This window comes from Cyprinus carpio, chromosome A10 (assembly GCF_018340385.1).
Source record: "Cyprinus carpio isolate SPL01 chromosome A10, ASM1834038v1, whole genome shotgun sequence".
NCBI lineage: Eukaryota > Metazoa > Chordata > Actinopteri > Cypriniformes > Cyprinidae > Cyprinus > Cyprinus carpio.
The window spans coordinates 3,843,138-3,856,937 of NC_056581.1; the positions used below are offsets into that span (position 1 = coordinate 3,843,138).

The window sequence follows — 13,800 nt, forward strand, 5'->3', positions numbered from 1 at the left end:
CCAGTAGATGGCGACAGAACTGCAGCAGAGCCAGCAGCTGGACATCAAAAAAAGTCTCTGTCTCAGCTGGAACTGAAGTGAATAACACCATATTATTATATTCTAGGCCTAACTATGGGTTTATAATATCTGCATTTATTCTCTGTCTGAGAGACAAGAGATTTCACTTATAAATAACAGCCATAATTCTTCACATTAGGAATTTATTTCTATTGAATGATTTAACTGATATTCCGTATGTAAGGTCGATTGAAAACACACTGTGTTTCCTTGCATGGTTAGAAAAGCCATATGAAACTTAAGAAAATTTGTAGCACTCGAAATAAGAAAAAATAAATCCTTTTACTGCAGGTGCGTATAGCCAAGAAGATACTTGAAAACGAACAAAAATGTAGCTAGCCGTACACTAAATCCAGTGCAGACTGGAAAAGTCTAGAATTTTTTTTTTTTTATAAATTGCATTGTGCAAAAAAGTGCAGAGTGCATGTGAGTTAAAATCAAATGAACACGAGCAGGCAGACGTTTCAGCACATTGCTATCTTCAGTGCTACCTTTTCCAGTCTGCATTGGATTCAGTGTGCGGCTAGCTACTTTTTTGTCCGTTTTCTAGACAAGCTTAAAAAAAAAAAGTCTGAGGATCAAATACATGTGACTCACATCCAACATCTTTAATTTATTTAATTTTTTTCAAAAACAACCAAATTTACCCAAACTGCCATGCATACTCTTATCATGACATTTCATTTGCTCCTGCTGTTCAGTTTGGAGAGACACAGAAGGGAATAAGACGGGGAAGAGAAATAAATAAGAACAAATGATTATGATGGGAACAGAGAAATTCGACATGAACAGCAAAAATACACCAAAATAGAAAAAAACTCACCACACACACTTTTCAAATACACGATTGCCTGAGCATGATAGTCCTTGTGACAGTTGTTCAAACTTTAAATAAAATCCAGTAATAAAATTTCTAATGCTCTACTTCATAAAAGCTATCAAATGTAATTTTTTATATAGTTAATAGAGAAAAATACCCTAACAGAGATACAAAATTTGCTTAATCTGTTCCAAAAGATGGACAAAAACCTTCTCCTCAAATATATAATATAACATTTTTCCTCTTGAATCGTGGTCAACTATAAAAGTCATCAGATTTATTGCACCCTATAGCCTTAACAGTTCTTAATTTCCATTAAATATATATATATATATATATATATATATATTTTTTTTTTCTGTTTTTGAATTTTCTAATTTTCTCGTTGTTAGACTTGTGCTTAAAACAAGAAAAATGCCAACAAACTTAATTCAGTACATATTGTCTGAAAACATGTCTTAATAACTTTCATTTTAATTTCTTTTATTTTACTAAGTAAGTAAATGTATCTGGAAAATGTTTACTGGAAAACAAGAAAAAAAAGAGTGAAAGTCTCTTCCTAAGGATTGGTCCCAGGTCTCCTTCGTCTCTTCCACAGTCCTGAGGTCATTGAGTGACATTTGCCTTTCTAAAAAGCTGCTCACTCGTTCTAATCCCTCCACTCTTAGAAAATGACCATTTATGCCATTTAAGTGTCTTTGGGACAGTACTTCACAACTCGTCCTTGTGAGTGGCGCTCTGCAGGCCGGCCGGTGGCTGATAACCCTTGAGAGTTTTATGCGAGCCCCTCCAGTCTGTGCGCACATTGTCATCATCCCACAGCGTAGACGTCTCTGTGTCGCTCACCCACTCTGGGTCCCCGGCGTAATGGCAGGGCTGCACCAGAAGGGGGTGTGTGGAATACGCCATCAGATTCCGATTGGGAAAGTGGGATTTGTAATCCTCACTATTGAAAAAAAAAACCCCACCAAAATAAAACAGTTTTAGTAGCTTGAACTCTTATGATTGTAGACTTTAGAAAATAGGTTATGAATGTTTTCATGTGACGTCACCAGGACCCCCCCCCCAAAAAAAAAGATTATAATATAAATCCATATTTTATCCCCAAGTATAAGCAATGTAAATAATATACAATACAATTCAATAACAGAAGTAAATATATATATATATATATATATATATATATATATATATATATATATATATATATATATATATATATATATATATATATATAAATGTGTGTGTGTGTGTGTGTTTTAAATATATAAATAGATAATTTATCCCAATTAAAAATAAATCCCTAAGCACACTTTTAAGCAATATAAATAATGTACATAAAATAAAATATAATGGCATTTATATTGCATAATATAAAAAAATCCCTAACCATAAGTGTAAGCAATAATATAATATAATTTAATTACCAGGCAAGTTAATTAATAATATAATAATACTAATAATATAATATTAATACTATATGTATTTATACTATATCCATATTTTATCCTGATGTTAAATAATTCCTACCTCTCAGTATAAGCCATATAATATAATATAAATCCATATTTTATCCCCAAGTATAATCAATATAAATAAATACATACAACTAATAAAATTAAATAAATTATATAGCTATATCTATAATTTATTTTATCCTATTTTATTAATATACATAAACCTATATTTGATAATATAATATAATAAGGTAGTGAATAATATAATAATACTAATAATATCTAATAATATAATATTTGTACTATATGTATTTACACTATATCCTATACACTATGTCCTATACTATATGTTACAACATTTCTACGACTCAGTATGAGCAAGTGGGAAATCTATATTTTTATCTCAATTTTAAAAAGTACTAGAGATGCTTGCATTACAACCTTTCAAAGGAAAAAGGTCATCGCTGATCTATTTAATGTCTCTTTTGGATCCAGAATCAGATGGCGAATCATTTTAGGGCTCGTGCTGCTCGACTTTACCTCAATAAATGAATAAAATATCAATTACTTTCAGCAGAAGCCTGCAGAGGTACTTCATGTACTGAGGGTAAACGTGTGTACTGGGCCAGCTGGCAGAGGGCCCTTGGCTTTGTCAGACCTGGAAGGAGAGCAAAGCATCTAAAGTAGCTACTAATTTAGCTGGAATGCGTAACGGGGAAGACAGGGCAGGGTGTTTAAAGGGTTAGCAGTCAGCGGGGCAGCAGCAGCATGCTGGATTCTGCCGGGAGAGCTGCGGATCGCTGGAAAGATTGAATAACACGGGGAGAATGCTGCTCTGATCTGTCTCTGTGGGGATGAGGAGCTTCAAGCAGGACATGCCAAGCAAAATGAATAAGAGTCAGAGACGGAGAGGAAACAGACAGGGGTTAAAGGGATGGCATCGTGCCAATCCACAGCGCACACACAACCCCTGCGCTGAAGAATCAAAGCTGTTGAGATCTGGGTTTCTTTCTTGGCTTGAGTCTCGACACTGTCCATAAAAATCAAATGACTTGTACAATTACATAGGGAAGAAACTATGCATAGAGGTTTTTCAAATAAAGCAGTCTCCGTACCAAAGCGCACATTTGTGGTGAGCTATTTTAGTCTGTACTACTTTGCTAAAATATGAAGTACTCGTATATTATAATGAAAATGAAAAATGGCAGTACGTATATGTCTTTATGGTAAGGATGCATACTTTATCAACTACAAAAATAATAGCAACATCACTCTTCTAACCCCACAAATCATTTTAACATTTAAAGAAATAGTTCACCCAAAAATGAAAATTTACTCATCCAGTGGATACTCTGCAGTGAATGGGTGCCGTCAGAATGAGAGTCCAAACAGCTGATAAAAACATCACAATAATCCACACCACTCCAGTTCATCAGTCTAAGTCTTGTGAAGCGAAAAGCTTATAGCGTATTTGTAAGAAATGAATCCATCATTAAAAGACATTTTAACTTTAAACCGTTGTTTACAGCTAAAATAAAAATCCTCTATACAAAATATTGTTTCTCCAGTGAAAAACTCCATCCCTTTTTGCCTCTCAAATCAAAACCCAACAACAAACTGTGTTTGATCTGTGCGCATATTTCTCTCCTGATTCAGATGAGGCAACTTTTTAACTGGAGGAAGCATTATTATGTATAGAGGACTCATATTTTAGCCAGAAGCGACAGTTTGAAGTTAAAAATGTCTTAATGATGGCTTTCTTACAAATATGCAGCTTCTCACGTCACAAGTCATCACTTGATGGACTGGAGTGGTGTGAATTACTTGATTTTTTTTATCAGCTGTTTGGACTCTCATTCTGACGGCACCCATTCACTGCAGAGGATCCGTTTGTGAACAAGTGATGCAATGATAAATTTCTCCAAATTTGTTCCCATGAAGAAACTGACTCATTTACATCTTTAATGACCTGAGGATGATTACATTTTCATTTTTAGGTGAACTATTCCTATCAAATATTGCTTTAACCCTGAAGACTTGAGTGTGCTACTCACTTGGGGTGCTTGTCATACATGATGGGTAGAAACTCATCCACAGGAAGCATCTTGGATATCGGTTCAGCATTAAGGAGCTTCTGAGCTCCCTGAAGAGAGATGGCGTAAGAGAGCGTCCAGTAGGAGTAATCAGCGTACACCAGGTTCCTCACATTCTCCACTGGGACTTCCTCTTCAGGGTTCACCTTCTTCCTGCCCAGGTATCTGCAAAAGATCACCACAACAGTTAAAGTCACCTGATGAGTTTTACAATTGGATTACATGCTATAAAATCATGACAAAACTGTACACATAAAACTGAAGTCTTCCTTATAATTGCAGCATAAGCATTATCTGGTTCTGGTTTCTTCTAGTTACCACGACAACCGTGTGACAGACAGGTGTCACTCACATGATGTCCCAGTCAAGCTCCACCTGCTCCAGCTCCTCCATCAGCCGCATCAGGCGACGCTTAAAGTTGGTTTGGAAATGCACATCGTCCTCAAAAATCAGCACCTTGTCTAGCTGCATGTCTACCATCTATGAATGATAGCAATGATCAAATCATTTTGACATACTAAAAACACAGCATATTTTATATTAAATTATTTTAATATACAGTACAGTTTAGTTAAAATTTGGGGTCAGTATGAATTTTTTTTTTTACAAAGAAATTAAGGATGGATTAAATTGACCAAAAGTAACAGCAACATAAAGTGACATTTATAATTTATAATGTTACAAAAGACTTATAAGACAAATAAATAATCTTTTTACTTTCTATTCGCTAAAGAATCGTGAACACATAAAACCACATGTCCACAAACATATGACTCATCACAACAACTGATTTTAACATTGATAATAATCAGAACTGTTTCTTGAGCATCAGATCATCGTATCAGAATGATTTCTGAAAGATCATGTGACACTGAAGACTGGAGTAATGATGCTGAAAATTCAGCTTTGATCACAGAAATAAATTACATTTTACAATATATCACAATAGAAAACAGTTATTTTAAATTGTGTTCATATTGCATAATATTACTGCTTTAATGGTATTTTTGAACAAATATATTCAGACATGTTGAATGATAATGTACACTAATACATTTTAAAAGACATAATAATAGTAGTTATAATAATAATAATAAAAACATAAATTTTTATATTGTATATTTTAGCTACATTAATAAAAGCAATCCATGATACAAAAAGTTTTTGGACACTTAAGTCGTGCTTAAAAATGTCTCTAGGTATTCTAAAAAAGAATTTAAGGTTCCATTTGTTAACTACATTAGATAACATGAACTGACAAAGAAAAATACTCCTAAAGCATTAATTAATGTTAGTTCATGTTAATTAATTATACATTATTAATCAAAAGTTGTATCTGCTTAAATAATTTAATGAACCTCAGCTAACATTACCTATCAATAATCAGTTGTACATTTATTAACTAACATTAAAAGGGATACTCCACCCCAAAATGAACATTTTGTCATTAATCACTTACCCCCATGTTGTTCCAAACCCGTAAAAGCTCCATTGGTCTTCAGAACACAATTAAAGAGCCTCCTCTGTGTCTCTCCATATAACCGTATGCTCTTCTGTGTCATCCGTGCCGCAAGGATGCGCTGTTTTATTTCAAATCAAAGCTAAATACATGTAGAAACAGCACATCCTTGTGGTGCGGATGATACAGAAGAGCATATGCAGCATATGGTGATATGAAGAGACACAGAGAAGACTGCTGACAAAGGAATTGTTGAATAAAGTCATTATTTTTGTTTTCTTCACTTACAAAAAGTTTTCCCGTCACTTCATATAACCCAGATTGCACGTCTGATGGCAGATGGAGTATTCTGACGATGACTTTCATACTTTCCTGGACCTTGACACTGTTATTTATTTGGCAGTCTATGGGACAGTCACAGGCCTCCCGGTTTTCATCCAAAATATCTTAAATTGTGTTCCGAAGATGAAAGAAGCTTTTACGGGTTTGGAACGACATGGAGGTAAGTGATTAATGACAAAATTTTAATTTTGGGGTGGAGTATCCCTTTAACAAAGATTAATAAATATACTGCAACAAATGTCTTGTTCATTACGTTAGTGAATGCATTGTCCAACATTATCTAATGGAACCTTATTGTAAAGTGATACCAATAACAAAATATCAAAGTGGCATTTATTTCAATAGTTTTATGGGCTGCTGACCTCTTTCCAGATGTAGTAGTGGCTCAGGAAGCAGCCCACCTCTCCCTTGGTCAGCGTGCGGCCGGAGAAAGGGTCATAGTAACCAGGTAAGAGATCGACACCTAGAATCTTAATATCGCTGCTGTTCAGAGCCCTGCATGCACACACCATTGGAAAAACTAAATTATTGCTTTTATCATCATGTGCATGTATAAAGAAAGAATGAACAAAGATTCCTCTTAAGAGTAAATGTCTGTTCTTACGCTCCATCAACAGCATCCACAACTTTAGCATCAATCTCTAGCTCATACAGCGACCATAACATCCTGTCCCTGCGGTCTGGACGTCTGCGCAGGTTTATCAAGTAGATCTGAGGAGAACAAACACACATGCTGAATGTTGTAGCTCAAAGCAATGGTAAAAAAACAAGAGTATGCACTCAACTTTACCTCATCAAAGCCCATGAGATCAGACTGTTTGGGAGGAACGTGGACATAGCGAGACACATACATTGGCGGCCCGTGGACTGTGGGAGAAATTACTTCAATTAGGACAAATCCTCGATTAAGAAGCTAATCGCTAATTAGCACATGGTTAGTGTATTCTTCGAATACAGAGGGGTTCAAAAGACTGAGACCACACTGAAAATCACACAAGACGCTTTTTGGGATATTTTATGCTACATGATCATAGCTGTGGTGAAATAACTTTTTTTCAAAGATTCTTGTGACTTTATTTATTATAAGTGACTTATCTTGTTATTTTGACTTTATGTCTCACAATTGCAACTTTTGTCTCATAATCTGACTTTATGTCTCATATGTATGACTTCAGTTTCACATTAAAAAGTATAAAGTATACTTTTTTCATATATATATATATATATACATACATATATATGGATATAATGTATTTTAAAAGACAATTCTTAAGTGCATATTTTCTGACACTTAACTCCATGTTAATTGCAATTAAATGAAAATGTTTTATAGTTAAAATCATGTTAAAATATCAGGTATTTACATAAATGTACAGTTGTACAATTTAATACATTCAAAACATAATAAATGTACTATGAAATAAAAGACTAGTTCAAATTATAGTATGTGAACATTAAAATAAGTAAGTGTATTACAAAAGATAAAAATCTAATCTAAATCTAATAATTAAAAATGTATTTTAAAGTAAAACTTTCAATATGACATTATTAAAAGGTGCCTTTTATAAAAGTGTATTTAAAGGGATAGTTCATCCAAAAATAATAATAATAAAAAAATCGTCATCAATTTATTCTGCCTCAAGTCATTCCAAAACCTTAAGACTTTGGTAAATCCTTGAAACAAAAATTACAATATTTTTATTGAAACCTACTGTAAAAGGATTCTGTCCCTTTAAAGTCCATGTACCCAAAACTTAAAAGACCCAAAAAGATCAAAAACAAATCCATTCAAATCTAGTGGTTTTGAAGTCTTGTGAAGAGATATAATCACTTTAAGTGGTCTTTTATTTCATTATTATTATATAATCTGCAAGTACAGTTTTTTAAAATATACTATTAATATTTGAAGTAGTACAATTGTGCATTCAATACAAGTGCAATGCTTTTCACACAAACTAAACAAGCTAGTTTAAGTGCTGTTATCATTGTACATTTTTCAAGTTATCGCACAAGTTTATTCTAATAATATGATTTAATAATAAAAAATAAATAAATCTAAATGTTAGTGTTACTTACTCAGAGATTCCAGGTAAAGGTGGACAAAATTGATTTGATCATCCTCCACGGTCTGATGAGGTTTTGCAGGTACGTTCAGATATCCGTAACGCTCCTTGTTGCACAGATACATTTGAACCTCTGTTTCAAAGAGTGAATCATATCAGATAAATAATGTCAGAAATTTTACTCACTCCGTCTCTTTCCAAGGCTATTTGATTGTCAATCCTAAAAAATGTTACAGTCAGTTGGACACATGGAAGAATTTTCCCCTCAATCCTTCCAAACTAAATCCAAATGTTAAACTCATCGTATTGCATAAATGAAATGAGATCTGCTGGAGTCTTCCAGAAGGGGGTGCCATACCCCATATCCTGCAGGAGAAGGCAAAAACGATGATGTCATCAAAGGGCCAGGAGTAGTCTTTGTGAGGGGGGTGAAAGGACACTTTCTTGGTGCCCTCTTTGCGCAGGTCCAGCAGAATAGTGGAGTACAACAACAGCACCCCTTAGAAACACAGAAAACTCAACAACACTTTGTGGGGAAGTACTCAGCAGTACGACGATAGTATCCCTGAGAAAGACAGAAAACTGAACAACACAGCCAAAGCACAAAGTGTTTGAGCAAACAGACCCTAAACAGACCTATAATGAACTATTATCCTCAAATGTGATGTTGTATTTCTTAGGAGATAGCACACTGTTTGAGCACAGAGCTTTAGTGTCAATATCTGCTCTCCCTCATGTATAGCGTTGTGAAATGTGAATAATTTGAATCAGTTTGTTTGGACAATTCATGTAAATCAACCTATTTCAAAATGAATCACAGATTCAAGTTCCAGTGCAACATTTTATGTCTTTTTGTAGCAAAATATTTAGTTACATATTTAGTGAATGCTGTAATGCAGATAAATATTTAGGTAAGTTATTTAAAATTACTGCAAAAATAAATCTTTACTGTTATGTACTACTACTGAAATGTTTGGGTGGTATAAGATTTTTTGGTAACACTTTACAATGAGGTTCCATTAGTTCATGTATTAACTAACATGAACAAACAGTGAACCATACATTTATTACAGTATTTATTAATGTTTGTTAATGTTAATGAAAATACAGTCGTTCATTGTTAGTTCATATTAATTCACAGTGCATTAACAAATGTTAACAAGCACAACTTTTGATTTTAATAATGCATTAGTAAATGTTGAAATTAACATGAAAGTAGTCAAATTAACTAAAGTAGTTAACTAATGTTAACTAATGAACCTTATTGTAAAGTGTTATCAATTTTTGTTAATGTTTTGCATTTATTTGACGAAAAATACAGTAAAAACTGTAATACTGTAAAATTACAAATTAAAATAACTGTTTTCTATTTGAAAATCTATTTTAAAATGTAATTTATTTCTGTGATGCAAAGCTGAATTTTCAGCATAATTACTCCAGTGTCACATGATCCTTCAGAAATCATTCTAATGAGGATTTGATGCTCAAAAAAAAATGAAATAACATTTTTAGTATTATCAATGCTTTAAATTTTATATTTTTTGTGTCTTTTGATGAACAGAGAGTTTAAAAGAACAGCATTTATTTGAAATAGAAATCTTTTTTAAGACTATAAATGTCTTTACTGACCTTTCTGATAAAATAATGCATCTTTACTGATTAAAAATAGACATTTCTTTAAAAAACTCACACTAGAGTACTTTTAAGATATCATACACACACACACACACACAATGAAATTGATTACTTTTCATTAACCTTGACTATAGTTTAATATCACCAGTAGTCTATGAATTCAAAAGGTTCACTTTAAAGTAGTTTCTCCAGGGCTGTTATTATTATACAGCAACAGTGGAAGCAGATATGGCCATTTTATTGATGTGGCATGCTGCAAGATGAAATGTTAGCTATCATTCATTGTGTTTTAAGATCATGCACATGTACACACACACACATACACGCTTCCAAGCTGGAAATTTATTGCATTGTACCTGTGGAGTGATGCCACACCAGTAGTTGGAGTACGCTGACTGTGAGTCCAGCATAGGGGCGATGACTGACTTATTCTCCGCCATCAAGAGGTTGAGTGTCTCCGGGTTAGTCAGGATGTTGTCTGTGTCTGAATACTGCAGATGAGGAAATAAACACAAAGAATGACATCTGATAACACAATCCTAATGATAACATTTAATAGTCATGATATTAGCAAATATAAAACATACTGAAATGATATGAGCAAAAATAATTTGAGTGCATTCCAGCACAATTCACATTTCTAGCCCCAATAAGAGTTGAACTTCCATGATTTTTGAAAATTTTTGACCTGGTTGTATTTTTTTAATATTCCTGTTATAGATATTTGGGTGTGTTATCCAAAATTGGGGTATATAGGCTCTAACTGGGTCATACCAGAATATAGTCAGCCCAGCGTTTCTTGGCAAAGTTCAGCGCTGCCTGTTTGAGCTTCATGACATACTCATAGCGGCCATTAGTCCAGTGCTTGGGCCCCAGCTCACCTACATAGGATCTGTGTGGTTAAAACAAATCAATTCAAGATTCATTGGTAGTACCTAAATTTCAAAAACTTAAAAAAAGATCCCAAAGCTTTTTTAAAATTGTGGTCATAAAAGGATAAAATATCTGCCATATGTTCATGTTGTGTGATGTTCATCTCACATGGGGTTATCTAAAGGGCTCCACTCCACGTAGTGATAGTGTGTTTGCATGACTGTGAGCCATTCTTGCAGGATTGCTGTTGTGTTGTCAATGTTGTGGTCTGTCGCCACCCTACAGGAAACATTAGGCAGGGAGCAGGAATTAATTGGTAAATTAGTAAATTGCTTCCACCTGAACACATACGAAACCACTCAAAAGGTGGTTATGTTTTTGGCCACGCTTTTTTATGATACAATGCACATATATTACAGACTTCCATAAGTATATATGTGAACATTTATAGGCATTTATATGTTTGCTATAAAGTCATGTGGTTCAACCGCCATTCATAAACATACAGGGAAAACAACAGGAAGTGATATTATCGAGAAAACCCTCATTACTTTGACCTTTTTTTATGGCAAGGCAAAGTTAGTTCAGGATGTAAAATGTCAAGTGGTACAACTCCCCCCAAAATGTAATGATATTTATAAATTTACAGTTCATGATGTTTTAAAATATACTTTGTACCTTTTGAAAAATAATGATTATGTGTGCACTGATTTATTCAAGGAATAAGGAAAATATGGTATTTCGTGATAGTTATATCACAACATTTTGAGTAAATAAATGTAAACTTTAGGTGAAAAAGGTTGATTTTTTTTTTTTTTTTTTTTTTTTTTTTTTTTTTAACTGTATTAAACAAACATCAACTTGGCATATGTGTTTAAAACTAGGTTTTTCAGTTTCTTTAACTTGGGCACTCTTATTTGTCTTTGACTTAAATACTGAGCAATACAAATTAACTACCAGAACTAACATGTAATAACTACTTTTCATTTTGTAATGTAGCATTAGACTTCTCCTATCCATTTAACATCAAAATTCAACACTTGAAGCTACTTTAAACGTTAAATCGTGCACTACTTTTACCTAGTTTATTTAGTATGCGCTATAAATAAAATAAATGCATTGAAGTGCATAAATACACAACATACAACCCGAACGTTATTAGCTGGGGGGAAGGGGATCTGCTTTTGGGGGAAAGCTGAAAAAGTCAAGGAGAGGAGGTGATTGAATGCAAATAAGATTGACATTTTGACATCTACAAATAATAAGATCACACGGCAAAGAAGGAAGTCACCAACCAGATAGAGATGCGCTCTTTGGGATAGTTTAATCTCTCGAGAGCTCCGAGGTAGTAGGGTAAAGAATGAGCGGCGTTCCGTGCTATGATTGCTATTACGACTGTGGGCTGCTGCATCTTTGAATCTTCGGTATAATTTTCCTCTGGAAAGTAACATTGTGCTACCGCAAAAATGGTCCAAACACTTGTAATCCAAGATAACATGGTTGGAATTCGGTGGTCCTCTGTGTCGTTGCTCAAACAATCCCATCCGCGTCAGCAGCAGAAGAGGGCTCTTCCCTAAACTTCACACTCCCCTTCAAATCTCCGTTCTCCCCGGAGGAGCCAACGTGTTCTGTTAGCTGGGTTTGAGTTACAACTTCCGTGTAAGGATTTGTTGTCCGAGCTGTTACATTGTATGTTCAGTCAGTGTACCCTTTGCATTGACTGTTATTTAGAATGTTTCACCAGAGCACATCGACGTTCTTTTCTAAAGCCCAACTGTTACATTTTAGAATGCTAAATGTTGCGTTAACGTTTCGCTACATTGTTTCACTATAGCCAAAATGTTTTGGGACAGTATGCTGACGTTCATTTGGGTTTTTCTCGTCACACAGAGCAACATTTGCGTGTGCGTGTGGGTGTGCATACGATTTTTTCCCCCTCGTTTTTGTGGCAACAAAAGAAAGAGTTTGAACCACTGTAGTTTTAGCGATTTTTCTGTCGAACAACATCACTGACTGATTGATGAGATTGATGAGCCCTCACAGTGAAATTTTTGTCATGTTTGGTCCGAATTCCCAGATCACATTACTAATTCCTTAAACTGTTTTAGTTTACATTCTGTCTGAAAGAACAAAATTAAGAAATAACAGTTTGATAAAATGTGAAATTGATAAAACTGAAACCACATCATCAGTGTGTCAGCATAAATCTGTTATCGTACATTAAAAAACTAATACACTTATTGCAAAACAAATTATGTAACTGCTCGGATGGAAAACGTTCTAATTTAACAAAACAATCACACAAATTACAAGCTTCTTCTTTCATTAAACTTTTGAATACAGTGAACAACCACAAGAGGGACATGTAGAGCTTGTTTCACAAATTAACGAGCTGGCATTTTAAAGGGATAGTTCACCCAAAAATGAAAATTATATCATTAATTACACATAACCTCATGTCATTCCAAACCGAAAAGACCTTCGTTCATCTTCGGAACACAAAGATATATTTGATGAAATCCAAAAGCTTTCTGTCCCTTCATAGACAGCAATGCAACTGAAACATTCCCAGGCCCAGAAAGGTAGTAAAGACAACATTAAGTTAATAGTTTATGTGACATCAGAGGTTCAACCATAACGTTATGAAGTTGCGAGAATACTTTTTGTGCGCAAAGAAAACAAAAATAACGACTTTATTCAACAATTTCCTCTCTTTCGCATCAGACTTTTTGTTACGTGTCCATGACAATAACACTACGCATGCGTGTGTGCATTCCTCTGCTTATAAACAAGGCTCAGTGCATCTGGGTTCTACGTCAGAATGTCGGCTCCTGCATCAGCAGCATCACACGCATGAACTGTGGGTGGTACTCTCATGAATGGCAGCGGATACTGATCCGAAAGAGAATAAAGTGTTTAATAAAGTCATTATTTTGGTTTTCTCTGTGCACAAAAACTATTCTCGTAGCTTCATAACGTTACGGTTGAACCACTGATG

The 13,800-nt window shown here is 34.3% G+C and overlaps 1 protein-coding gene and 2 long non-coding RNA genes across 3 annotated transcripts; 2 read left to right on the forward strand and 1 right to left on the reverse strand.

The window, feature by feature from the left end:
- Positions 1-663: 663 nt before the first annotated feature.
- LOC109064291 (probable inactive glycosyltransferase 25 family member 3) lies at positions 664-12,668 on the reverse strand. Its single transcript, XM_019081291.2, is given in 13 exon segments — positions 664-1,826; positions 4,392-4,595; positions 4,783-4,910; positions 6,594-6,726; positions 6,836-6,942; positions 7,022-7,098; positions 8,308-8,427; positions 8,653-8,820; positions 8,823-8,859; positions 10,286-10,420; positions 10,704-10,821; positions 10,971-11,081; positions 12,098-12,668. Coding segments are annotated over 13 exon segments (1,776 nt in total). The 5' UTR covers positions 12,301-12,668; the 3' UTR covers positions 664-1,591.
- LOC122146397 lies at positions 4,450-6,345 on the forward strand. Its single transcript, XR_006160955.1, has 3 exons — positions 4,450-4,591; positions 4,745-4,847; positions 6,293-6,345. It is a non-coding gene; the product is annotated as an uncharacterized LOC122146397 (long non-coding RNA).
- On the forward strand, positions 6,569-6,990 carry LOC122146398. The gene is made up of 2 exons (XR_006160956.1): positions 6,569-6,679; positions 6,849-6,990. It is a non-coding gene; the product is annotated as an uncharacterized LOC122146398 (long non-coding RNA).
- Positions 12,669-13,800: the final 1,132 nt, after the last annotated feature.